The sequence below is a fragment of the Coturnix japonica genome, chromosome 4, assembly GCF_001577835.2.
Source record: "Coturnix japonica isolate 7356 chromosome 4, Coturnix japonica 2.1, whole genome shotgun sequence".
Taxonomy (NCBI): Eukaryota; Metazoa; Chordata; class Aves; order Galliformes; family Phasianidae; genus Coturnix; species Coturnix japonica.
Genome location: NC_029519.1, coordinates 45024690 through 45050283, shown reverse-complemented (window position 1 = coordinate 45050283; position 25594 = coordinate 45024690). Strand labels below are relative to the sequence as shown.

Here is a 25594-nt window from a genome sequence, read left to right as displayed (position 1 = left end):
ATTTTCCCTGAGCAGTAACTTATGACTGTGCTAAACTGCACAGATCATTGGTGTTACTGAATAATGTGAAATAGGAGTTAAGGCAGTTTGGGCAAACATGGAAGCAAGAGAATATTCGAATGCAGAAGCTTGAAATAAGCAGTCACTGAATGTTGTATTTAGAAGCTGTCATCTCCTCTGTGTCTTAATTCTGATTGTTGGCCCACCGATGTTGTGGAAGAATTAATAGATGTGGGTTGTTATAAAGCATGTCTTTGTTCTTTGCATCAATTAATGCATTGCATTGCTGGTAGGAAATGAACTCCAGAAAACAATCTGTTGCATTGTTTTTCCTTTCCAAAATAAATATTCACTGAAGAAGATTTTAGAATATTGGCTTTTTAGTCTTAAAAACATTTAGCTTTGCAAACAGCACAACTGAAACATGGTGGAGTTTTGTGTTTTCTTAAACATCAATGGCTCCATCTACTGGGAGTACGTCCCCATACAGTACTGGTGCAAGGTGAAAGACCTCATCCATCAGGAGCTATAGGTCAATTACAGTGAAGATTGCTACTTTAAGATTTAATGTTATTTTATAACAACTAGGCTTTCCTGTCAAGATTTTAACAACTTAATAATTGCTACAAGACTTAAAGAACATGCAGTGGAAACAGGAGTCACAACTCTATTGCAGAGCTACTTGCAGCTGCGTGCTGCAGTCTCACTGCTGTCAACTGGGCTATGGGTTGTGTGTTCAGCTGGGAGAGGCAGCTTGTATTCTCTCACTTGAAACTTTGAATGGTCATATTTCCCAGCCTGGTTTTCTGTGAAAATCAGGTATGCTTGAGTTTCATTTTCTCACATTCTCACATTTCCAGATCACAGTCAGCACCAAGGGATGTTCTTTATCAGTAAATAGCCTATTCTGTAGATACTGACAAAGATTGTAACTTACCTTGTTGTCTGTCAAGGTCATGGGTTCGGAGAGCTATTTCTATACTTTTTTCCTATGTATTAGTTTGTCAGTTTTAATCTAATTTTGCCCTTAGCCTTTGCTAAAGACTAATGGCATATGAAGTTGTCACCAAAAGAGGTCATCTCACTCCTTGCTTTTTAATCTAGTATTTTGTTCCTGTGGATAGTCAGTAGATCAATAAGAGGCTGCATTTTCAAGCTATTCTATTTCCAGTGATGCAAAAAGTATATCGGATAATGTTATTAATCATTAGATTCTGAATTACTCAACTTTCCTGCTAATCAATGAACTGCATTTCCCCTTGCACAAGTCAGACACAGAAAAGTAAGTAATTTAATCAGGCTAGAAAGTCCTTGAGGCCGTATTGCCCCCCAAACCCAAGGGCAGTCAAATGAAGCATTTGATCTAAGCAGGGAGGAGCTTACTGTGACTGAGCAGAGGAAAACGTCAGCAGATTTCTTTGGATTAGCCTGAAGCCCCTGCCTGCACACCATGAAGGGAGGGAGGGTGGGCAACCACAAAAAGGAATTGCACAGTACCTGCACAAAAGCAGCCATACATCATCATCTCTCTGACTGTCTCAAATTTGAAAGGCCAGCTACTAAGAGCACGTACTGCTAGAGGTGCTCAGAGGAATCATCCAACCTAACCAGGGAATGTGTGGTTGACTGTGCGCCAGTAGGCTGCAATTGCTGTGTCAAGTGAAAAGCCAGCTGACTTTCTTTTAGTGAGCAGTGTGTAGCTTGAGGATGTCTTTGATTTCACCATTGCAGTTTACAAGTACATCAGTTTAGGAATGTGGGTTCACCCTTGGCATTCATACTGTGTAGACAGGTGAGTATCCACGGAAGCCCTGAAATCCCTTGATTTGTAGTTATCTCCCTTTTCCAACGCTTCTTACTTAGCTGTAGAGTTTACTGCCAGGGATATTTATGTTGTCTGTTTGAATAATTATCCATTCAGTAAGCAGATATTTCCCGCTTTGTATGTGGAGTCTCCTAGTTGTCACCACTGTCCCAGGCGGAGCACTGATTTACTTCTTGTGTATATTACTATTGAATTCAGCCTAATCACTTTTTCCTTTTAAATGCTACACCAGAGTCCGTATGGCCAGCTGGACATCTGTGATATGTTTCCAAAGTTCAACTCAGACAAATCAAGCTTCCTGGGGTGTGATTTATATATGCATTTTGTACCAGTACCAGTATCTTGGAATGTCATTTGTTTTGCCAGTATAACCACAGCATAGATGCAATTACAGCAGTCTGAAAGCGCTACAGTCTACACCGACAGTTTTCAGCACTTATTTTGATTTGTGGCCTTCTAGCAAGGTTGCAGGTTTCCAAAATTTCCTGTGTCTAGATCATGAGAGCCTATATGGGCTCGCTCCTCATGGGAATCCTACCCATGAATGCATCGTTCCAAAGCGGTCCACAGAAAAAGGTTGTGGAGAAATTGCTGAGGAGGACTTGAAGCTTTCATTTGTTTCCAGAATCCTTTATGTCTCTTCGAAGGTCACTTGTGGGAAGCTTGGTGTTTCTTGGCTCAACAGAAGTTGTGGACGTTTTTCTGAGATGAACTTTGGTGGAAGCAATACTATTGCATTGCTAAGGAGAAAATGGGAATAATTGAACTTTGGAATAATTGCTTCATGAGGCGAGCAGTCGAAGCTGTGTGCTCATTTCTTGTAAAACTGTCCTGCTGACAGTCTGTTCTCAGTTAGTCCTGAAAGGGATTGCATTTTTTAAAACCATGGACTGAAATCACTGTGCCAGGTCCCGCAAGCTGGACAACTCAGAACGACCTTTTTCCCTCAGGGGAAGGGGAAAGTTTTGTTTAGCCTAAGTTAAAAAATAATAATAATAATAAATCTCTAAATATTGCTCATATATACCAACCTTGCTCCAAACAGTGGTATTTACTTTTCACCGATTACCCATAATATAATATTTATTTTGTTTTGATGGGAATAAGTAACTTCATTGATGAGCTGCAGATGTTTCAGTTCCCTAATTTATACCCTAGTGAAAGGACATTTCTCACCTTACCAGGCACAAAGAAGGTCCTCAAGAAGAACAATTTCTAACCTATCATCTGCATGGCGTTTTTTTTTAAACTTAAATTCCACTAATACTCTATTTAGAATTATGTGGTTACTTTTGTACTAATATGACTTTAAAGCTCAGAGCAGCACTATTAGTTGCTTCTGAAATAAATTATTCAAAACTAAAACAACGGTGAAATATTTCAGTTGTTCATAGAACGGTGGAACTGCCACGTTACCTCTGGATGTCTGTCATATGGCTGTGCTCTCTAATGGGATATAAGCTGCTCTCCTGTCAGGAGAGTGTTGGAAAGCTTCTGCATGTGTGCCTACTCTGAGCTTCCCTTCCTGTGGGTAGTGGAGGATATTCAGCTTGCATGAGAGCAATAATATTGTTATTTCCAGTAAATTGTTTACTTTCCTCTAAGCTTCTAGATACTTGATTTCTTCAAGATCTTTATAGTTTTGCAAGTGTTGCTGGAAAGTGTTCAGCAGACCCCAAATGTATTGGGTCACTAGTGCTGACTGAAGGAGCAAGTATCTGATCTTTATTTCTTTTGGAAATCAAACTGAAAGCACTGAAATAAAAAATCTGTCTTTAAATGATATGCACAGACCTCTTTGGAGACCTCTACAAAGACAGAACTCTTTTGTGAGGGCTCTTTGTGAGATTTTAGTTTTTCTCTTTCCTGTGTGTTTTCTACAGCCCTTGAGGATGAGAGTTTTGATGTCTCAAGATGATGTCTTATGTATGGGTGTTTTCTCAGGCTAGCGGTTGTTTTTAGTGTGCACAGTAAGTCTTTCCAGATCCTGTAAATGTTACATGCTTTCATGCAGTTGGTGAACTTTTAAAATGGAATGTGTTGACTTGCAGAAATCGAGTGTATTTGGAGATATCATTACTCTGTGAGGTATACTACAGAGTTTATGTCTCTGGCAATGCTGTTGACTTTAGAATTTTTAGATGAGAACATCCAAAGCATTTCTGGGATTTGGAAAGACTTTGCCCATTGATTTTAAGATTGATCTAAAAGCAGGAGTGTTATTCAGACCTTTAAGGCTAAACACATGCTTACATGTGTGCAGAAATGAAGTTGCATTGATCGTGTCATTGTCTGAATATTCTGCCTTCCCAACCTAGAGCTTTAAAGTGCAGAAAGAGTGAAAGCTACTGGCAGAAGAATCTTTTACAGAATGAAAAATATGCGCTCCCTCTCCCCACTAAAATACTCATCCCATGTGTTTAAAATGATTGAAGTGAGACAAATGGTTGACAAAGCAAATAGGAACAGAATCTGGAATTCATACACAGTTAGAGTGGCCAGATGGCAGAGCAGAAGTGGCCATGCGGGCTGAATGGTGATGGTTTTATCTGTTGTTAATGCAGATTCTTATCTGCTTTTAAATCCCTCAGTGAAGGTCACTCTACTGCCATAGTCTAGCTTTCAGAAATAACTTCATAACCCTCATTATGTTTATCGAACAAGTGAAATTAAGCATTCAGACAAGTATCTGCTGGGCTTGTAGTCCTTCTTTCCCCAAACAGTTTTTTTGTTGGCTTTGATCCAAAGGCCATTAAATTTGAGAGGAGTCTTGAAATGTGCTTCAGAAAGTTCTCAGTGAGGGAGTGTGTGATGACAGGAAGTATAGTCTACATTTCTAACTGCATGGAAATGATTTGAGACTTGAATTCTCCTATGAGAAAACTAGTGGTAGAAGCACTTGAAATAACAGATACATGGCCGTGGAAGTTCCCTTTGTATCATCCATGATTTCTTCCTTTTAAGTTTTCTTTTTTATTTTCTCAGGTGAATGAAATTTACCATGATGAATCCTTGGGTGTTCACATAAATGTTGTGCTGGTCCGAATGATCATGCTGGGGTATGCAAAGGTAAGCAAGCCTCCAAACCAGTTCTTTGCATTCATCATCGTTGTAATCATAGTCCATGGGACTGCAGGGCAGCCTGACTTTTTGCCCTTGTAAGTCCTCAGGGAAGCAAATTACTTTAGTAGTGGCAATCATCTTGACTGATCAACACAAGTTGCTGGTGCCCTGTCTCCACTCAGTCTTTTATGGAAACTATTTCCTTTTCTCGTTGTGTTGTACACTCCTTTTGCTGAGTTACAGCGTACTCTTCCACTTTCTGCCCCAGACTATGCTTGTGCCAACATGTTGATTTTGTTGGTATAATACATTCAGAGAGTTTTGAAACAAATACTTGTTGTGTTGTTCAGGATGAGAGCATTGTAAGTGCTGTTTGACATTGGATGAAGGTCGTGTCCCTTCCATTTAACTCAGGCACTGAATTTGAGCAAATCAAAAGGCTGCTTTGAAGTTTGCCTTGTAATTAAATTTGATCACTTCCTTTTGAAGTATTGAGCTCGTAGACATACTGTAGCAAAAGTCTCACAGAACCAGATGGCTAATCTCTGTAAATCAGTACAGATTTACTGGTGCTATAGTGTTTTACACCAGTTGAGGCATTGTACTCTGTGTTTATGTTATTCACTTCCTCCACACAGGCTGTATGTTGTCACTCCACTGTCATTTAACTCAACTGAGTCACATTGTCTTCTGGCATTTATCCTGCACATTACAGGCTTCATCTGGATATTATTCAGGCATGTTGCACAGAAGGGCTGTCATTTGTTATCATTTTAATAGATGCTGTAATTACTTGATACACTGTCCTTAAAAAAAATCTTAAAGATGAGCTGTTACTTGTACACACTCACTGTTACATACAATTGCATTGCTATAAACAGTAGCATTCTAATTTGGCTGCTCTTGAACGTTTCCTTGGCTCTGCCTGGGGATCTAGGACAAGAAAGCGAAGAGAGAATATCGGTTCTTTTTTATGGATCAGTCAATGTCCTGTGTACTCATTTCCTTTTCTCATATCAAAGAGGACTATTAGGACTTAGAGTGATAGGGAAATAAGAGAAACAGGAATGTGGCTGGTTCTCCAAGAAAATCAAAACCTGATGAAATTTCTTATCTTTAGTAGATCCTAGTTCTAATATATTTCTTTTTCAGTCCATTAGCTTGATTGAAAGGGGGAATCCCTCGAGAAGCCTGGAGAACGTTTGCCGCTGGGCTTACCAGCAGCAGAAGTCAGACCCCAATCACTCTGAGCACCATGATCATGCCATCTTCTTGACTAGGCAAGATTTTGGGCCTGCTGGTATGCAAGGTAATGCATCTGACCCGGAGCAAAAGTATCGGGACTTTGGGGGTTCTGTGTGTGTGTGTGTGTGTGTGTGTGTGTGTGTAGTGTCTAACAGAAAACGAGAAAAAAATGAAAATTTCATTGTTGTGTGACCCAGAGAGATTAAGAAATGTAGGCACTGATTCAGAAAATACCTTAAGTGTTCAATTTTAAAGATAGACTGAAACCAGATCCTGTTCATGAAAGCATGTATGTTCATAATAACTTCCAGTTTCCTATTTGGCTTTAGAAAAGGCCCATATGGACAGCGTAAGCATGTACTTGTTATAGCACTGTGGAGAGAAAGTACTCACTCTGTTTCGTTTTACATGCTTTTTTAAAAAGCGGGTAGTCCTTGCCATTTATATCTAACTGGAACAGATTAAATCTTACCTTATAGTGTGTAAATTGTTGTTTCCTTTCTTCAGAGAAATATATTTCTGCATGTGCATGCAGGGCACATAAGGAATTCTCAGTGCACTTTGCATTCAACTTCACTTTAATTTTATTGCATCATTCACAACTTATTTTTTCTTACAACTAGCTTTTGAGTTCTTTTGATATTTCCATTAGTCCTTATCACGCAAGGAACTAATGATAATGGAAAGTAAATCCACAAAGTATGATTTATATCAGTGCAGAAAAATAGGGGTCTGGGTGAGACTCCTGAAGCGTTACTGCTCTGTGCAGTATTGCAAACTAGTCCTGTTTTTTATTTCTTTGGTTCTCACGTAATTGCATTCAGAATATGTCTCTATAATCATTTACCCAGACCAAACTAGCGCTCATCTCCGATGCTGCGGTCTGTGGTAGGACTGAGGGTTCCTCTTAGCAGACACATTGTGGCTTTGTGTGCTTCTTATGTCTGCTTCCAGGTGGAAAAAAAGACTAGAAAACAGAGCAGTTTCTGAAACAGAGCTGTCCAACTAAATGTCGTCATCAATAAATCTAGTACTGTACAGTCAGAAATGTCCTCTACCTTCCGTGTCTCAGTTTCCTCAAGCACACTGCTTCCTCTCTGAATGTTCTCTATATCTGTTGCTGTAAAGATAAAATCCCTTAGCTCCTCCTGCTACTTGAGCCACATGCAGAGCTCTGGTGCTGCTCTGCAAGTGGTTCTTCGGCTTCATTCTCTCTGTCAGCCACCATAGTCTCTTCTAGTGCTATGCCCAGTTTCTTTGCCTTTGACACAAGTTCTGCAACTTTTCCTAGAAAAAAGGCCTCCATTCATTATCTAGTCATGGAAAAGCAGTCTAAGATACATGGTTTAGCATGGTGTCAGTAGTACATTCACTTCTAATGTCCAGAATTTACCGATTTTTGCTTAGTACAGAAATATTCTTTATCAAGGAGGCTTTTCAGATTTTATGCTGGTGAGCTCTTACTGGTTGAGGCATGAATCTGCTTCTCCACACAGCTTTTAGAAAAATGTGCCGTGTTCTAGCCATCCGGCTAGAGATTTCATAGGTGTCTATGTTCAATTTCTTCATCTTTCAGGGTGAGGCAAGAGTGCTGAGACCTCACTCATGCCTGGACTGGCGTTTCAGGATGAGGTGTTAGGCAGTCTCCCCATTTCAGAAGGATTTTGGCTTTTGCTGAGACCAAGGCATGTAATATGTACCAAGCAGTGTTTAGGTGGTGGTATTAATATAAACACGTGCAAACAAATGAACAAGAAACAGCTTATTTTTGTCTGTAAATTTAATTGAATGGGAATCTTCTGCAGGTTTTTTTTTTTTTTTTTTTTTATGAGAGCATAAGTGCCTGATGTAGTCCAGATGTATGCAGAATCAAACCTAGTTTGTCAGGGCCATTAACACTGACAGAAATTACAAAGACAGGAGAAATTCACGATCAAAGGAAGAGAATCTTTGGTTCTTCTTGGGCAGTAAATTTGGTGGGGTGTCAAGCGGAACAGGCTGTCCAGAGAAGCTATGGATACCCCATCCCTGGAGGTGCTTAAGGCCAGGTTGGATGGGACCCTGGGCAGCCTGATCTGGTGGGTAGCAAACAGCTGGGTATTGGAACTGAGTGGGCTTTAATTTCTCTTCCAACCCAGGATGTTCTATGATTCTATGAAATGTAATGGGTAAAGCAGTCAGACATGATTTCTCTCAATAGGATATGCTCCTGTTACTGGCATGTGTCACCCGGTCCGAAGCTGTACTCTCAACCATGAGGATGGGTTTTCATCAGCTTTTGTTGTTGCTCATGAAACTGGTCACGTGTAAGTCTAACATAAAATTAGATTAACAACAACATATGGTGCTGCATCTCCTTTTTACTTTAAGTGATTTAATTTTAATGGCTATGTGACAGCCATCCAAATTATATTATCATCTTCTTGGAATGCATCAGTGGCTTCAGCAGTGAATAAGTGAGGGAAGAAGAGGAGGGAAAGAAAGGGCAGGAACTTGCTTTCTGTAGGGTGACGGTGAGATAATTATGAAAGAAACCTGGAAAGGCCAGGCAGTAGAGACAGTAGCTTACCAAGCATCCTTAAAATTCTTTCTTCTCATTGATTGAAAGTGCTGATTTATTAATTTGTTACTTCCTAAGGAGTGATAAATTGTTAGACTGAGAATAATAGATTCAAGAAAGATCTCTGTCAACTGGATGAATTAATGTCATCTTTAAGTAGCGCAGTGTTCTTGTTCAGCTCAGTAGACTCTGTTGCTGGGTGTATTTTTTTTTTTGGCCAGAGTAATGCAGGAGGAGTTTAGCCAGTTTTGAGTTGACCATGTCACTTGCACAATAAAATACACCAGATGCATACATTTGGAAATCTAATATGCTAACATATTTAGGTCTTTGGATGTACAGCATTACAACCATGTTAGCTCTGTGTATAAGTTGGTGCTTTTGATAAATGAGTGTACAGTCTTGAATAATTAAATGTCTGAATGAAATGCTCAGTGGTGAGCAGAATTGCCATTTTCTGTTATCGAAAGTAGTAACTGTCATCTAATTAGTTAGTTCCTAAAGAGTATTTAGAGAGTCCTTATATTTTGACATCAAAAATCAGTTTGAAATGCAGGTGATATCTGTAGCATGCAGAGAACAATTTCATCTTGAATTACTACATTTGCATGAGAAACTGTTTTCTTTACAGCAATTTTACCAGTTGAAAAGTAGAAACTGTGGAGGCTCTGATACCAATTCTTTGTTTCAGGCTGGGAATGGAGCACGATGGGCAAGGGAACAGATGTGGGGATGAGACAGCAATGGGGAGTGTTATGGCTCCCTTGGTGCAGGCTGCCTTTCATCGTTACCACTGGTCCAGATGCAGTGGCCAAGAACTCAAAAGATATATACAGTAAGAACTTGTTAGCACTCATTGATGATGGTTTTACTAAAGGAAACAGAAGTCTTTGCAGTTCCCTGAGATGTGGGGCCAATGGGCTGCCCTCCATCAGAGAGCAAAGAGGAGAAACAATCCGCAAGTGTCATAAATTGAACCCTTACCTGTGGAAGTCCCTTTTATAAACATGGTATAAGGAGGCATTCCAGTAGGCTTCTCTGTCCCTCACTGCAACAGCAGGGAGGAAGAGGTACCTCAGTTTCTGGCTTTCTCCAGTAATACAGTTTTATGATCCCTTTTGTTGCAGCACGTCTATATTAGAAAAGGAAAATCAGTAACACTGCATCCTCACCTACACTTTTACACTACACTCATTGCATCTTCTGGGAATGGTAGTGGGTGTCTCTCTGGAAGACTTTATTTCAGTTGGTGTTTTTCCTAGATTTTTTATTTCTGTACTAGTTGTACTGTGAAACTGGAAAGGTGAAGCCCTAAGCTGAAAAGAACTAGCAAAAGTTGTGGAAGAGAGAAAATGCAACATGTGTGGGTCTGAATTAGGGAGAAAAGGGGAACAGAGAAAGTATAATGATATCTGCGTGTATGTATGTACATAGTGCCCCATGTAAATGCTTCCTCATCCAGTTCTTCTTTATTGCAAATAACTGGTTTTGCAAGTCAGAACTGAGTGAAAAATTAAATTGACCTACTATGGCCTGGATTCCAGTGAGAAGGAGTCCCATTCGTAACCTAAAGCATAAAACAGTAATTTTACATCAAGACCTTAGAGCTTAAGATAGAATTTATCCTTGTGAAGGAAGAGCAGCCCAACAAGAGTTTAACAGGAATGAGTAAAAAGCAGGCCTTATTCTTGCTCTTTGCATAACCTGTGTTTTGTCCCTGTGTATACAGTCGATTTCAGGTAAGAGGGGCTGTTCTCACACTACTGTCCGATTTCAAAGCTCCATAAAGTCAGTGGAAAGGCTTTCTATGACTGCAGAAGGTGTTGTGTTAGTCCTTGTACTATAGGATTCATGTTATAGTTTGAAGTACATTGAAATGGTGCTCTTTGGGACTGAGAATTGAGAAGTGTTTGTTTTCTGCCTCTGGTAACAGGAAAACAAAGTGCAAATTCTATGCTTACCATTAGATCAGGGAAGGGTGGGAGATGTTTCTCCTCAGTCCCCAGCAAATACAGGGATTTTGCTGTAGGATCTTCCCATCCAGTGCTCAGTCACATTGCACTGGGCAGTGTTCCTAGAGAAGGAACCGTTAGTGCTTCAGGGAACAAAAACAGGTTTGAGAAAATGAATATTTTCAATGTTGGCATCTCAGAATAAAGACTTTGATTGTACTGATTAAAAAAAAACAATTACTACATTTTCTCATTATCTTTTTCTGTGCATCTTTCCACAGCTCTTACGACTGTCTTCTTGATGACCCTTTTGAACATGATTGGCCCAAGCTCCCTGAGCTGCCAGGCATTAACTACTCCATGGATGAACAGTGCCGCTTTGACTTTGGTGTTGGCTATAAAATGTGCACAGCGGTAGGTCCAAGGCAGTCATTGCAAAGACAAACATTTGTTTCAGCAAGTTTGATGTTTGGCCTTAATAGCTGCAGCATATTCATTTTCTCACAGTTAAAGAGCAGTTGATGGAGTAGTTTAAACAGATACATAAGGAAGGAGAGAGATATTTATGGGTGAAAGCCAGCTATGAGTCACTTGGTTTAATGGTCAAGAGGACAGCAATGTGGTCTCCATGACACAGACTTGTGGCTGTAAGCCTGTGATCTCAAGGAAGTAGGGGAGAAAACTGATTTTCCTTCCACTTCTGGGCATCTCCTTCTTCCTTCAGGACCAGAGGATGCTGGGAGTAATCATTGCCCTTTTCTTTCTGAAGATACTTGACTTACTGGTGGCTGTGCTAGATTAACTGGTTGGTTTGAATCCTTACCCAAGAAGTATCAATGATCTAATGTTATATTTCATCTCATAAATGTCCTGCATTTCAGTTCCGAACCTTTGACCCGTGCAAGCAGTTGTGGTGTAGCCATCCAGATAACCCATATTTCTGTAAGACTAAGAAAGGACCTCCACTCGATGGGACAGAATGTGCCCCTGGAAAAGTGAGTACTGTGTTTCCACTATGTGTTAAAAAGAAATACAGTCATATGCATTAATTTGGGTTGAAAAGCACACAGGATAATAGACAATTACACAGCATCACCCAGGTGGCACCAAAGAAAGGAAAAAGAGAGAGATTTCCCACTTTTTCTTCTTTGAAATGTACAAAGTTGGTTGACATATAAGCTAAATTTTGAAGGGTGAGGGTCTTAAAATTGTAGGTGAGGTGTAGGATACTCTCCTTTTCTTCTGTGTCCTTTTTGTTATGTTTTTTTTTGTTTTGTTTTGGTTTGGTTTTTTTGGTTTTTTTTGTTTTTATTTAAATATTATTCTCTCTTCTGCAAAGTGCCCTGAAAGTGTCATTAAGGATCCATGGTAGCAGATGACAAGATCACTGTAGGATGGGAGTACATAGCCTCAAACTCTTCTAAGTACTTGTGGTCCAGACATCCTGTGGCTAAATGTTTGCATAGGCTTAGGATTAGCTCTTTAATTTTGTCTTTAACATCCCCACTAGAGAATGCCCTGCTGCTAGTTCATTTTGATTATACAATTATACTCAAGCAAATGTTTATTTAACAAATTCCATGTATTTTGAGCTACAGGAGAGCCACTTCTAATGTCTGGAAATGCCCTAACCAGTAGGCAAAAAACTTGCTGACTAGTAACTAGCCCACTGTTGCAGCTTGTTTGCATGAATATAATGTTTGACCATTATGAGGGGAAAAAAAAGAAGAAAAAAGCTACTAATCTTCAGCAAGGACCTTACCCGGTGGTACAGTAGTCAGAACATAAAAATTCATTGTAAAAAAATGGTAGGAATTAGGATTTGTGTGAGACAAAGGATGACTTAAATGAAGTCAGAAGAACATCAGAATATTGATCTTCGTGTTTCTGCCCATGGAAGGATACACACTGAGATGTGGCATTGCTGCTTATCCATGGAACAGACAGCCATGAAAGAGAGGGACTGGGCACTCCTGGTTCCAGAGTACAAAGACTGTCTTTGCTCCATGAGTTCACCTCTATGCACTTTTAAATTCACTGTGATTATATGTTTGGTTTGATTTTGTTTCTGCTGTCCTCTGCTTTGCATGCCTGTTTTCTCTCAGTGGTGCTACAAAGGTCACTGCATGTGGAAGAATGCCAACCAGCTGAAGCAGGATGGCAACTGGGGACCCTGGACAAAATTTGGCTCATGCTCCCGAACCTGTGGAACTGGAGTTCGCTTCCGAACGCGTCAGTGCAACAATCCAATGTAGGTCTTCTACCTTGGTGGCAGTTTGAGTCAATTAGTAATCACTGCAGGTGTCAGCTGAAATGGTATTTATGTTTTGATATGGAATCTCCTAAAATTCACATTGTGTTCAAGCCCCTTGAAACATCACCTTTTGCAGGGAGCCAGAATCATTTTTAGTGAATCCAGTAATTTCCAGAGGAAAGCCTGTGGGACACCATCCTATGAAAAATTTAACTGATGTGTAAGACTGTGAAGAGATCATAGAGTGCAAGCTCAACAAGCTCTGGGATAAACTATTAGATGATCTCCAGTTGTACTTCAACTACTGGCAGCATAGATGTGAATATGTATTGTTTCTGCATGTTAACATATGCCTTTGGGATGCTTGAGTAAGCATAGAGGTTACATTGCAAGTGCATATCTGTGCAAGGTAACTGCTTTATTTCCAGTTCCATCAGTTCACACTCCTTTTTTGTAAAATTGTCTCTTTAGAAATGAGTGTGAAATTCCACTTAGGATTGATAACAAAATCCTAGGCCCAAAGTCCAGAGGGTTTTATAATCTCTCAGATGTTTTCTTTCCATAGGCCAATTAATGGAGGTGAAGACTGTGCTGGTGTCAATTTTGAGTTTCAACTCTGCAATACAGAAGAGTGTCCGAAGCACTTTGAGGACTTCAGAGCACAGCAATGTCAGCAGCGCAATTCCCACTTTGAGTATCAGAACAGCAAACACCACTGGCTGCCATATGAACACCCTGACTGTAAGTTCTGTTATTTGTGTTTATTACAAGTCAGTGCTGGAATCTCACAGATCTTATAGGGATCATGTTCCATTTGCCATGTAGAGACTACAGGGTGAGAACAAATGTAGGTATGACTAAAAAGCAGGAGAACAGGATGGACCAGGGTAAAGGAACAGGTGCAGCGTAAGACAGTTGTGATTTCCCCAACCCTTGTCCAGCTGGTTACCTCTAACTTTCATCCTCTTCCTGGTGTGAACAGGATGCAGCAAGAGGCATAGAGGCTCTCAACTCCAGATGGAATAGCTGGTGGGTGCTTTAGCAATTAATGCACTGCACTGTGAAGTTCTGGCTCTGTTTGTTGGGGCCAAGCGTGGAAAGCTGCTGCTCAGATCCTTAAGGACTCTTCTTGCCCTCTCTCCCATACAGCTGTTCATCTATATGAGTGCAAAGTATTAATGCTCAAAGAGGGCTGCTGCTAGGAAATTGCACTGGAAGTTGTAATAGTGTGTTTCCAGTGTTGCTGCCTGAGAAGTTCTATTTAGTATTTTCCCATGCTTAGATGGGTCGATCTGCTTGAGCCTGACTCTTCACTCCTAACATTAATATAATCTATCAGTTATCTTGAGTAAAAAAGGACAGCTTCAAGCATAAATACGGGGCTTCAGAGTTGCTTTGAGTTGCTGGTATTTTTTCCTCAGGCATCTCCTTTGAAACTCTTAATATGCATGGCTAGGGGATCAGATTCAGGTAGTGATAAGGAAATATTTGTTGAGCTGGGATTTTCCAAAAAGGCTAAAGGAATTTGAAAGCCAAATCCTCTATTCTTTCTCGTGACGTGATTTCCTAAACTCAGCACTGTTGCGACAGAATCAAACTACTTGAAGCATAGTGGGGAACCCAGTTCTAGGAGCCTCTTCGGAAGCAAGCTGATTTCTGTGAGAGTATCTGTGATGGTGATAGGCCCATAATTCACACAAAAGCAAATTAGTTGCTTTTTCCCCCTAGCTAGCTGTCTGTTTAAGGTCACTTCTATCTCTAATATTTTCTGTATGCCTTTAGTGAAATGTTTTTCTGAAGCTCATCTGGATTGCTTTTAACTTACGCAGTTATGTCTGTTTTCCTGCTATGCAGCTAATAAGAGATGCCACCTGTACTGTCAATCCAAAGAAACAGGAGATGTTGCTTATATGAAGCAATTGGCACATGATGGGACTCGCTGTTCATATAAAGATCCCTACAGCATTTGTGTTCGTGGAGAATGTGTGGTGAGTGACAGCTTCCCAAGCTCATTGCTGAGTTTGGACTGTGCTGTGTTAGACAACTGAGACAGACTTTGCAGATGCTTTGAAATATTTGCAGCATCATATCCCTCATAATTACATTACATTGGAGCAATGACACAAGTCCGTTCTGTAGAAACACTTCATTTTTCTTCAACTGATAATTTCTTTTGCCATTTTTGCACTTAGTTTTGCATCTGATAGGAATTGTCCCTATTATTCTCTTTTCCATCTTTCCTAGTCTTGACGTACAGTGGATATAATCTGAGAATCAATTACTGTTTTTCACCTGGCAACCATTACCCAGCAACAGGCTTTTCAAGTAATTTGTGTTTAAATGAAATAGATCAGTGCTGGGTGGTAATTTCCTCTATGCATTGATTTTGAGATTGCTTCCCTCTACAGCTAAACCTTACCGCTTATGATAAAACCGTGTTTCTTTTTGCTCTTCACTCTGCAGAAAGTGGGTTGTGACAAGGAAATTGGTTCGAATAAGGCCGAAGATAAGTGTGGTGTCTGTGGTGGAGATAACTCCCATTGCCGAACTGTGAAAGGAACCTTTACCCGCACTCCCAAAAAGCTTGGTAGGAATAGCATATTCGTGCATCTGAGTATGGTTTCTATTATCTCACATGTTTCTGTCATGCTTATTGTTTTTGAAGACTGATCAGAAATGCGGCTTACTTCTAGGTAGCAAAACAAACATTTTAGCTTGATGTGCTGTAATAGTTTAGTGCTTGATAAAGAAATGAGATCCTTTAAAGCACTGTAATGTCACTGTCTTTTGAAGGACCTATTAGAAGAAAAACTCGCTTTGTGCAGTGTATCTAGAAATATTGCCCAGACAGAGCACGTTTAGTTCTTTGTAAATGTTGAAGCCCACAGACAGTGTTTGCGCTACATGGGGATACAGAGTTCTGTCAAAAAAAAATTATCTGTTGTCCTAACAGTGACAGTCAGAAGAAATCGAGGTGCTTTGCCTGATGCTAAGCGTAGCGTGCCTTTTTCTGTGGGAGGGGACTAGAATATTTTCCCTACCTTTTAAGTATAAGCTTTTCAGAAGTTTTTCTTCTTAAACCTAAACTCAAGGGTTGTAAGTTCTGAACTTCTTTTCATATGAACACTTGGATCCTCATGTCAAATCAGTCTTGTCACAGATTGTAGCCTTTCAGTCAAATAAATAAATGAAAAGTAAATTCAACTTAATTGTGAACAAAGGACAGAAACATTTTGGCAGAAGCATTCATTTCTCTTGCTAATTATATCCAATGAAACACATGACGTTAACCTGGTTAAAGTTTTCAGGCTGCACTGGGATACTCTGTAACACAACTTTTATCAATAATAATTCAAGACCCCTTGGACTTCTCAGAAATCTCTTTCTGGTCAGTTATTTGTTGAGCTAGGGTACCATAATCTTGTATACATATGTTTTTAAGAATACTGAGTATTTTAAGACTTCCCTATATTGCTTTTATTTCTGTCTGGGGAAGGTACTCGGGGATACGCATCTTCTGTATGACTGGTAGCATCTATTCCAGGGACATCATTGATAGAACTAAATATTTTAAGATAGAGTGGAGAAAGACTTAGGGACAAATAACATGAATATCTGTGTTAACAGTTTAAAAACTGGTAATTGCTGCCATGAAGCAAGCTTTACTGCAGCATCGGTAATTACATTTGGACAGGAAGTGACCAACCAAACTAAACTTGGACAAAGATAATGTGCAGATGGAAAGAAAATATGTAAAGTATTCTGCTGAAAATATGTATTAATTACAAACCGACTGGAGACATTTACTGCTTGTAGCTTTAAATGCCATTAGAGAACTTTTCTTAAGGTGATGAAAGCAACTGGTGGATTAGACATGAAATTACACAAGAATTACTGTGATGTGGGGAGTAATGGAATTAAGACTATAATTTGAGCCTCTTATATAGGCCTGTGTGTTTCTTGAGCTGGCAGTTGCTTTGCTTTTCTGAAAACAAACAGAAAAAAAACCCACCGCGGTAATCAGCAGAAATTAGTGCTCAGCCTTGTAAGCATATTTCTAACCTTTTTGACTAAAAGTAAAGTGGGGGCAGAGGGAATATTCATGTCACAATTCTGGATCCAGTCCAGTAAGGGTTTTTTTTTTCTGGTGTGTCTGGTTTCTGTATTCTAAAGCAGTAGTTTACAACTTATAACTTGCAGTTGGTGTATGGCCTGAGCTTGTGGTTTGGCTTACTCCATAGGAGATAACAGGGCCAATGAGAGGTCAACAGAGGGCAAAATCAAATACTAACCCCATCATGTGGTGGCTCAGTATTTTTGCCTGGGAGCCACTAGGTAACTGCCTTGTCTTGTGAGGTGTCAGCATGTTAATGAGAGTTTTCACAGTGTTCTCAGTGTCTGGAAAGCACTACAGTTCTAAGTGATAGAGAGTACTAGAAATACAGTTCAGGAAATACTGCTATTAGTCAGCCATTTCCAAATGTTAATGAAAGTGTTTATGAAATATTTATTGTTTTACAGTATCTTTGGCAGTCTAGTCATTAAAAAGACTAATTGACCTCTTCCAACAGGAAAACATTTAAGCAAGAGGTGCCAAAAAGAATTCAAGTTTCTGGAAAATGAAATCTGCAAGTATCCAACTTAAAATCACCTACCTGAATTTTCACTGGTCTAAATTTCATTGACTATTAAAATTTGCTAGATGTGTCTAATGCTGCTTTAAGTGCATTTGAACGTATAATGTAAATCATACTTTCTATTTGTTAAGACCATCTGGCTGACAATGTAGTCAATGAAATAATGAGACTTGGCTCCGGTAACACTAATTATAGACATTCTATTTAAGGGAAGACGAGAGGAGCATTTACATTGCCCAAAGGAGCTCGCAATATTTCCCTTTCTGAAACAAAGGAGTCTAAAAATACTCTGGGTAAGTTCAAGTGCTTGCAGAAAGAGGCATCCATGGCAACTGGAGAGTTCTTGCTGCAGTTCTCATCTCCAACAAGGCATGGACACATAAGACCAAATCAGGCAAAAGCTTTGTGTTTCATGTGCTCAAAAGATGGTCAACATCAAATGCTGTTTTTGCAGACTCTCATCAGCCAAGTCTGTGACATTATGCATATGTGGCTCTTCATTCTTTAGTAATGGATCCAAGGAGATTAGTCATAACTGAATATGCAGACATTAAAGGGAAAATACAGAAATATGAAAGTGTCATACACTCAGAGTTTTGCATCCTTATATCAAATTAATTAGATTCACTTCAGTGGTTGTGAAGCTCTTGTTTAAAACTTGTAATAGAAGTGACTGCTGACAGGTTCTCAAGATGGATTTTAGTCTTCCTGAATGAAGTACGACATGCTGAACATTACACTAAGTATTTAGATTGAAAAATAATTGAAATTTAAAATACGAACTACTGTCTTTGGGAACAGCTGTTTATTCTTAACTGTATAGAGTTGAATTCAGCCCTTTCATTTCATCTGTAATACTTGAATTAATGCATTTTACATATGTAGTTTTGAATTGTTTGGATTAACTTCCATGTAGACAAGCCCTTCCTTATGTGTAGTGGCAATACAATTTACTACATCCACCTTTCTCCAAAATCATTGATGTCTCAAAAGTAAACAAGCATACTGAAGAGACGTATGTATATCAGGACAGTAAGTAAACTCAAATCCTGTAGTCTGGCTGATGAGTGATTTGGAAAAAAATAATCGGGAAGAATCGTTATTCTCCCCTGTATACTTATAAACATTGGAAACAATATTTTTTTTTGCCTGAATTGTTAATTAATGTGACCTATGGCAGTACAGCTAATGAAGAGACAAATAGATTTGTAACTGGTTTCTCTTTCCTTCTGGAAAGAGGAGAAACACAAGGAGGTCATGTCAAATTCGTTACAAAGCTATTTGATCGGTTCCTTTCTGACACTGCTTCTCAGTTGGTGGATGCCCCCTTCTGCAAGTAGAGGCTGGATAATGTAGAGCGCTCCTAACCATGGCTATTACTTTTTATTTCCTCCTCTGCTTTCTCCATTGACTACTACACATGCCAAAGGGTACCTTAAGATGTTTGACATCCCTCCTGGTGCTCGACATGTGTTTATCCAAGAAGACGAGGCTTCTCCTCATTTTCTTGGTAAGTTCCTCCCTCAGGTTTGGCTTTGAGGCATGATGAGAAGCATGGGCAGTCATGCAGAGGAACCTGAGAAATGAGAACCAAACTAAAGGAGTAAAGGTCAATTTCTGCATACAGAATCGCATGTTACAGACTGATGATGTAAGCTTATGAATCCCTCAAAATATTAGACTGATCCCAGTTTGCATGTTTACTAATAAAAGACTCTCATCACTCTTATTTAAATGACATTGTCAAGGTAAAAAAAAAGATGTGTTCTAATAAGTCGATTCAGTATCTTCAATATCTTTAACAGTCTTATTTGCTGCAGATTGCAAGCAACAGCTTTTTTGATGAAAAGACTGGGAAACTTGTGGTATATTTTCAGTCCCTTTCATTTTGAATTTTTCTATTGTAGAAAAGATCATATTGTTGTTATATCAGTTTGTATCTTGCTACTTATCACTGTGTAGCGCCAAAGGGATTTTTAGCTTACACTGGAGGAATGAGGTTCTACCATTGATTTTGGCGTATATTTAATCAGTTCTTTATATGCTATGGCAGTGTCTGAATTGTAAACTCTTTAGGCAGAATTACACCAGTTATTAAAAAGTTAGTAAGAATAAAAAAAGAAATTAAAAAAAAAATAAAATACAGAAGGGAGGAAATAATTTTGGCTGTGATAATGTCCAAGAGAAAAACTCTTGGCTTTTGAGGTTTGAGGACTTCAATTTGGACCAAGCACAATGTGATAGTACCCCTGAGAGAATCATTTTGTTTTGGCGGAAAGTGGCTTCACCACATTTCTAACTAGGTCCACAGCAAAACTCTTCCATTTGGACTCCTATAACAATAGGAGCATGTGAGATGTCGGCATATTTTTAAATCGCATTTTATGGTGATATAGAAAAATGAGTCTTTCTCTAGGTTTCTAATTTATTGGCTTGTAATCCTGATGTGTCCTGATTTTCAAAATGTGTGGCAGGGACTTCAAACAGTCCGTTTCCCAGAGGCTTGAATGCCTTGACTCTACCTATTGATTTTAGCATCTGGCACACACATATGTATGCCAAAGAAGCTGAAGTGTGGGGAAAAAGTGTCACTTTTATTAACTAAGGAATATAAGAAATGCGTTTGTAGTGTGCTGAGATGTCTGTTACACTGATGGACCTTCCCAGTTGTGTTGGGTTTGGTCTTCTGCAAGCAGGGAGGACAGGAGACTCTGAAGATTTGACCTGAGTTTCTTGCTACTACCTATACTTCTTGGGAACTATGCCAATATGGAAAAACATGCATATTGCATGTGAGGGGGTACTTTATGTACCTAATTCATATGGATAAGGTGGTACAAAGTTGAATCAAATATTCAGATGCACCTATCATCAGACTAGAATTTGGTGGCTATATGAGGTGGCCTTGGAGGGCCTTTTCCTGCACAAATGCATCTACAGCCCTTGTTGGTAGGATTTGTCCAAGAGGCTTTCTGTCATGTCTCCTGTCAAGTTTCACATAAGCCTCCATAGTTGGAGATGATATGAGAAAGAGGCACGACTGTCACTCCTTTCAATCCTTTCAGCAATTAAGAACCAGGCTACAGGACACTATATTCTGAATGGAAAAGGGGAGGAAGCCAGATCCCGATCTTTCATCGACCTGGGTGTGGAATGGGAATACAATATAGAAGACGACATAGAAACTCTGCACACTGATGGGCCTTTGCATGATGCAGTGGTTGTCCTGGTAGGTTGTATGTCAAACAGTGTGAACATGGTGATTTTGTCTTTTACCGAAGTATGTAGCCAGCATAGAGGTTGTGCCAGGATTAGACCTTGCTGTGTAATGCCTCTCTGAAAGACCTTTGCAGATGAGACAGCTGACGGGCTAAAGCCCTTTCCTCACTAGCTGTTACTCTCCTTGGTAAAATGGTGCCTGTTCATGCAGCAGTAATGTTCCAGTACTGTGTTCTCAAATGTCAGTGAGACACTTTGGACGAAAACAGGCATTATATGTCAAATGCTGTTTGCTCTCTTGCCAAGTATATCACTGGGCCACAGTATCATTTCACCCTGATAGAGGTGTCCTACTTGGACAATTTATAACTCTAGCATTGGAAAGGCATCTCATTTTAAACAGCTCTGTTGATCTTACTATTGTTAGTTATAGCTCAGAAGATGAAAAATAAAAAGTTTTTTTTTCGCAATTAGTTAACCAGCAGTTTGCATGTTTCCTTAAGAGGCTGTGATTTCTTTACTCTGCAACAGAATAACTAATAGTTTTGGTTTTCTACCACTGTTTGCATTTGATTATTAATAGATCATTCCTCGGGAGAATGACACAAGATCTAGCCTGACTTACAAATATATCATTCACGAGGATTCAGTACCAACTATCAACAGCAACAACGTCCTACAGGAGGAAATAGATACTTTTGAGTGGGCGTTGAAAAGTTGGTCACAGTGCTCCAAACCCTGTGGTGGAGGTAAACAGATGATGTAGCATCCTCTAGTAATAAATGACAGATTACCAGAAGTGGAAGAGTAAGAGGTGGGGGAAGTGAATGCTTTAGAAATCTTGGGCTTCCATTTCAGAAACAGCTTGTTATTTTGGGTGCCTAAGCTTAAAATATCTTAAGCGTTTGATTATTCAGAAGTGTCACACTTCAAGCCTAGAAAGAAAAAGTCTTCTTTAGATGTTTAATTTAGAACCTAAGGTCACTTTGAAAGTATGCACTCAGCCGTGTTTTGCTACTGACCATTCACTTTGCTTACAGTGTGTTATTCCTATGCAAATAATGGGTAAATTTCTAATTAACTCCTATGTAGAGCAGTTGAGCAGGTAACTTGTTCGGGCAGCAAGAATGCTAAAATGACCCGGGTCTTGAGTTCATTCCCATTCATAGTAAGTGACCTGCTGCTTGATACTAAGGGGGTAATTTCTCCCTTCTGTACCGTAATCTGTGTGTGCAGTGCAGAGGTTAAAAAGTCTCAGGAGTCCCTTCTGGCCTTATAAACCTACTATAGCACCATGTTTTAAACAACATCCAAAGAGCACTCTGCAATAATATTATGCCTATCAATGGAACAAATTGTGAGCACATTTTAATACCTTGTAAATATCTGTCATGTAAAACCATTTAATTGTACTTGAAAGTTATATTTAAACAAAAACAGTTCTAACTTCTTTTTCTGAATTTCTTTTCTAATTTCTTTTTCTGAAATATTTTCCAGGGTTCCAATATACCAAATATGGGTGCCGCAGGAAAAGTGATAACAAAATGGTTCATCGCAGCTTCTGTGAAGCCAGCAAAAAGCCAAAGCCCATTCGTAGAATGTGTAATCTTCAGGAATGCACACGGCCTCTGTAAGTTGGTCATGCATAGGTATACAAATGGTTGCTCCTTGTGGTAGGGGTGAAAATGAAGTCAAGCCAAATTTGGTAGGATGCTAATAGCTTTCTAGAGTGGAGATCTTATGTAATGGATGCGCTTTGGTTGTTGGTTTTTTGTTGTTGTTGTTTCAGTTTTATAAGATCTTGCTTATAAGTTGTATAAGATCCCTCCTACCCTTCCCACACCACCCACCCCACCCCCCAAAAAAAAAGCATGAAAAAACAACATACTAAGAACTGACTGAACTGACAGCAGTTTGGATAATGATAAAAGTTGTGATGGCACTTTATTTTTTTTTTTACTTTCAAGGTGGGCAGCAGATGAGTGGGAATACTGCACAAAAACCTGTGGGAATTCAGGCTACCAGATCCGCACTGTGCGCTGCATTCAGCCCCTTCATGATGGTGCAAACCGCTCTGTCCATTTCAAGTACTGTAGTGGAGATCGCCCTGAGAGTCGCAGGCCATGCAACCGAGTACCATGCCCTGCACAGTGGAAAGCTGGGCCCTGGTCTGAGGTAGGCAAGTAGCAGTTGTGAATGAGTAATGTACCTTTGGTAACACCTCACACCTCTGATGTTGGAGCTGTGCCTGTGGTGAACGTTCCTGCCTGCTCTGGTTGGAGATCTCCAAAACATGACAATCAGCAGTAGATAATGTCTTACTGGCTCTTTGGCTTCTGTAGCTCTCCCTAATTGTCTAGAAACACTGAAAATATCCACAGTGTCAAATACACAATTGTGCAGAACAAATGTAGCCATTTTGTTTTTGTCAACTTTCCAACTTTTCCCCAATTCTGAGGAAAGCATAATTTTTTATTTTTTTTTCTTTTTTTTCTTTTTCACACCAATGTGGACTTGCATTGGAGTCACAGTTTCTGTAAGTGTTAATATTCCTGTGATGTCCTAGGAACAAACACCTGAATGCTGCAGCTAACACAGTGAACACTGAGTTAGAATTCCATGCCTTTTTTGTTCCATTTCTGTTACACTGACAAGAAATAATTGGAAGACTAAGAAGAAAAATTGGTAATATACTCTAATAATAAATTTGATATTGCAGAAAGCAAGGACTGATGAAATTGCACTTCTCTTCCTTGACATATTTTTCCATAATGTCAGCCTTCACTAAAGCCTGCTCTCAAAATAAACTGCTGGAATATATAGCCTGATTTGAAACTAGCCCAGGGCTATTTTAGACACATTGACTATTGCACATCGCTGTGAAATACCCTGAGTTGTCTTGTGTCTGTCTCATAGTGTTCTGTGACCTGTGGGGAAGGAACCGAGACCCGGCAGATCATATGCCGCGCTGGTGACCATTGCAATGGAGAAAAGCCAGAATCAGTGAGGGTTTGTAAACTCCCTCCCTGTAATGGTAAGGAAACAAACTGATTGCAGCAAATTAGATGTAACTGTTCCTGTCTCAGCGCAGTGTGTCAGTACATAGTATGGTTCCAGGGTTAGAGACCTGGATTTCATACTTGAGCGAACTCTGATGAAAAATAATTCACTTTATTTAATCCTGCCTGAAGTTTCAGTTCTACCTGGTGAACCTACTGTGTTGTTATGGACTGGTTTCTAAGACAACTCAGAGCCTGTGCTTACGATCAGGTAGCGTATGTGCCACATTTGCACAGTGCTGTGTTTTAGAGATACTACACTGCCTGGTGTCAACCACACTTTATCTCTTGCATGCTAGAAAATATGTCATTCACTGGTGACCCTCCTGCTTCATTCCAGCTAATGGTGCCTTGTTTTTCAGTCCAGCACATTACTGATATTCTAGTTCAGGGTGATCTGTGTTGCTTACTGGGGCCCTCTCTTATAAACATGTTAAAATAGGGGGGTTGGAGTTGTTAACCTAAGTTGTATTTGCAAAAATTTGTGCTGGAGATGAAGGTCTGTTGTATCACTGGCTGGTGGGAAAAAAAAGAAAAAAAACTTCTTAGCAATTGCAGTATGTTTTCCTAAAGACTGAACGTAACTGCTTGCCACAAGTCTAGTGAAAGTCTATGCGTTGCTCTTTTTTGTCTTCTGCTGTTGCCAGTGAAAGAACTCAAAGGAGAAAATGATTCTGGGAGCAGTGAACAGTTAAGAGATTCTGCATCCACTAGGTGGGAGCAAATCACTATCTGTGTCTTTATAAACAAGTAGCAGATTGAAAATTAGTTATTCATTATGGACTGATTTTTCAGTCTCTATTCACTGGTGATACAGACATTTCCAAAGCTAAAATAAGGGCTACATCTTCACAAAATGATTCAGATAGATTTGATCTTGTGCTTTAAGCATCAGCTTAAAAAATCTCTATTTTAAGCATCAGCTGAGATATTCTTTAATGGCCAGTTTTAAATTCCAGTCTTTCAGAATTAGGCATCACACAGTCTTACTGTGTCTCTTTCAGTCATACTCAAAGCCAACTGCCACTGACTTGTAAGACTTAGTATATGCTAATATGGGAAATAAGCAATAGATGGCCTTGTACAGGTCCTCTTCAATCACACTGGTTAATACTCACTCTACTTTTTCATTCTTAGATGCTTAATACATACCCATCTTACTTGCCCCACTGAAAGATTTGTGAGGTCATGTCTAAGTCCTTCAGTTTCTTAGCACGGTTCTGAAATGCTAGATTCATTCCTTAAAGAAGGAGGATATATTACACCTTGCAGCAGCTTTAAAAAAAAAGAAATAAAGTAATGGCCAAGGAAATGTACTGATCCATCTGGCCTTGCTGCAGCAAACCTACAGCACAACCTGGTCTTAATAAAAATGCTGCTAAGTACAAGGGCCCAGGCAGCTGCATCAATCCAAGTCCCTCATACTTCTGACACAACCACAGGGTACCTTGTGGATTCTGCTCCTCAGACACACTGTACCAGCCTCTTTGAGTGCAAACCTCTCTGTTCTACTCAGGAATTTGGGTCATAGCATTGGCCTTTTCTGCCTCCGCACTAGTAGCTGACAGTATTCTTTCAGACCAAATAGTCTGTCTTTTTCACCACACACTTCTAATGTGGTTTCTACCACACTCTATGTTTAGGGAGAATATAGCTAAAATATTGATATTATTCAGTAATATTTGTGTAGGTAAGCTCTTTATGCATGGAAAGTGTGGTAATAGTTTATTTTTAAGTTTGTATAGCTTTGGTTACTATTTTGATTTCCAGGGCATTAGAC

General features: G+C 39.5%; 1 protein-coding gene across 6 annotated transcripts in view; it reads left to right on the top strand.

Moving 5' to 3' along the window:
- Positions 1-25594, top strand: part of ADAMTS3 (ADAM metallopeptidase with thrombospondin type 1 motif 3) — a 125596-nt gene that overhangs the window by 94053 nt on the left and 5949 nt on the right. For 5 of the 6 annotated variants that reach the window (XM_015861760.2, XM_015861759.2, XM_015861764.1 and 2 more), the window contains 18 exons: positions 4811-4894; positions 6041-6197; positions 8334-8439; positions 9385-9528; positions 10927-11059; positions 11527-11640; positions 12751-12896; positions 13465-13640; positions 14754-14887; positions 15363-15486; positions 17471-17527; positions 17746-17829; positions 18966-19046; positions 20602-20765; positions 21339-21504; positions 22253-22385; positions 22723-22930; positions 23672-23789. In XM_015861760.2, coding sequence (XP_015717246.1) covers positions 4811-4894; positions 6041-6197; positions 8334-8439; positions 9385-9528; positions 10927-11059; positions 11527-11640; positions 12751-12896; positions 13465-13640; positions 14754-14887; positions 15363-15486; positions 17471-17527; positions 17746-17829; positions 18966-19046; positions 20602-20765; positions 21339-21504; positions 22253-22385; positions 22723-22930; positions 23672-23789 — 2329 coding nt within the window. The remainder of the gene's footprint in view (positions 1-4810; positions 4895-6040; positions 6198-8333; positions 8440-9384; positions 9529-10926; positions 11060-11526; positions 11641-12750; positions 12897-13464; positions 13641-14753; positions 14888-15362; positions 15487-17470; positions 17528-17745; positions 17830-18965; positions 19047-20601; positions 20766-21338; positions 21505-22252; positions 22386-22722; positions 22931-23671; positions 23790-25594) is intronic. The other variant, XM_015861762.2, reaches the window with a different exon arrangement.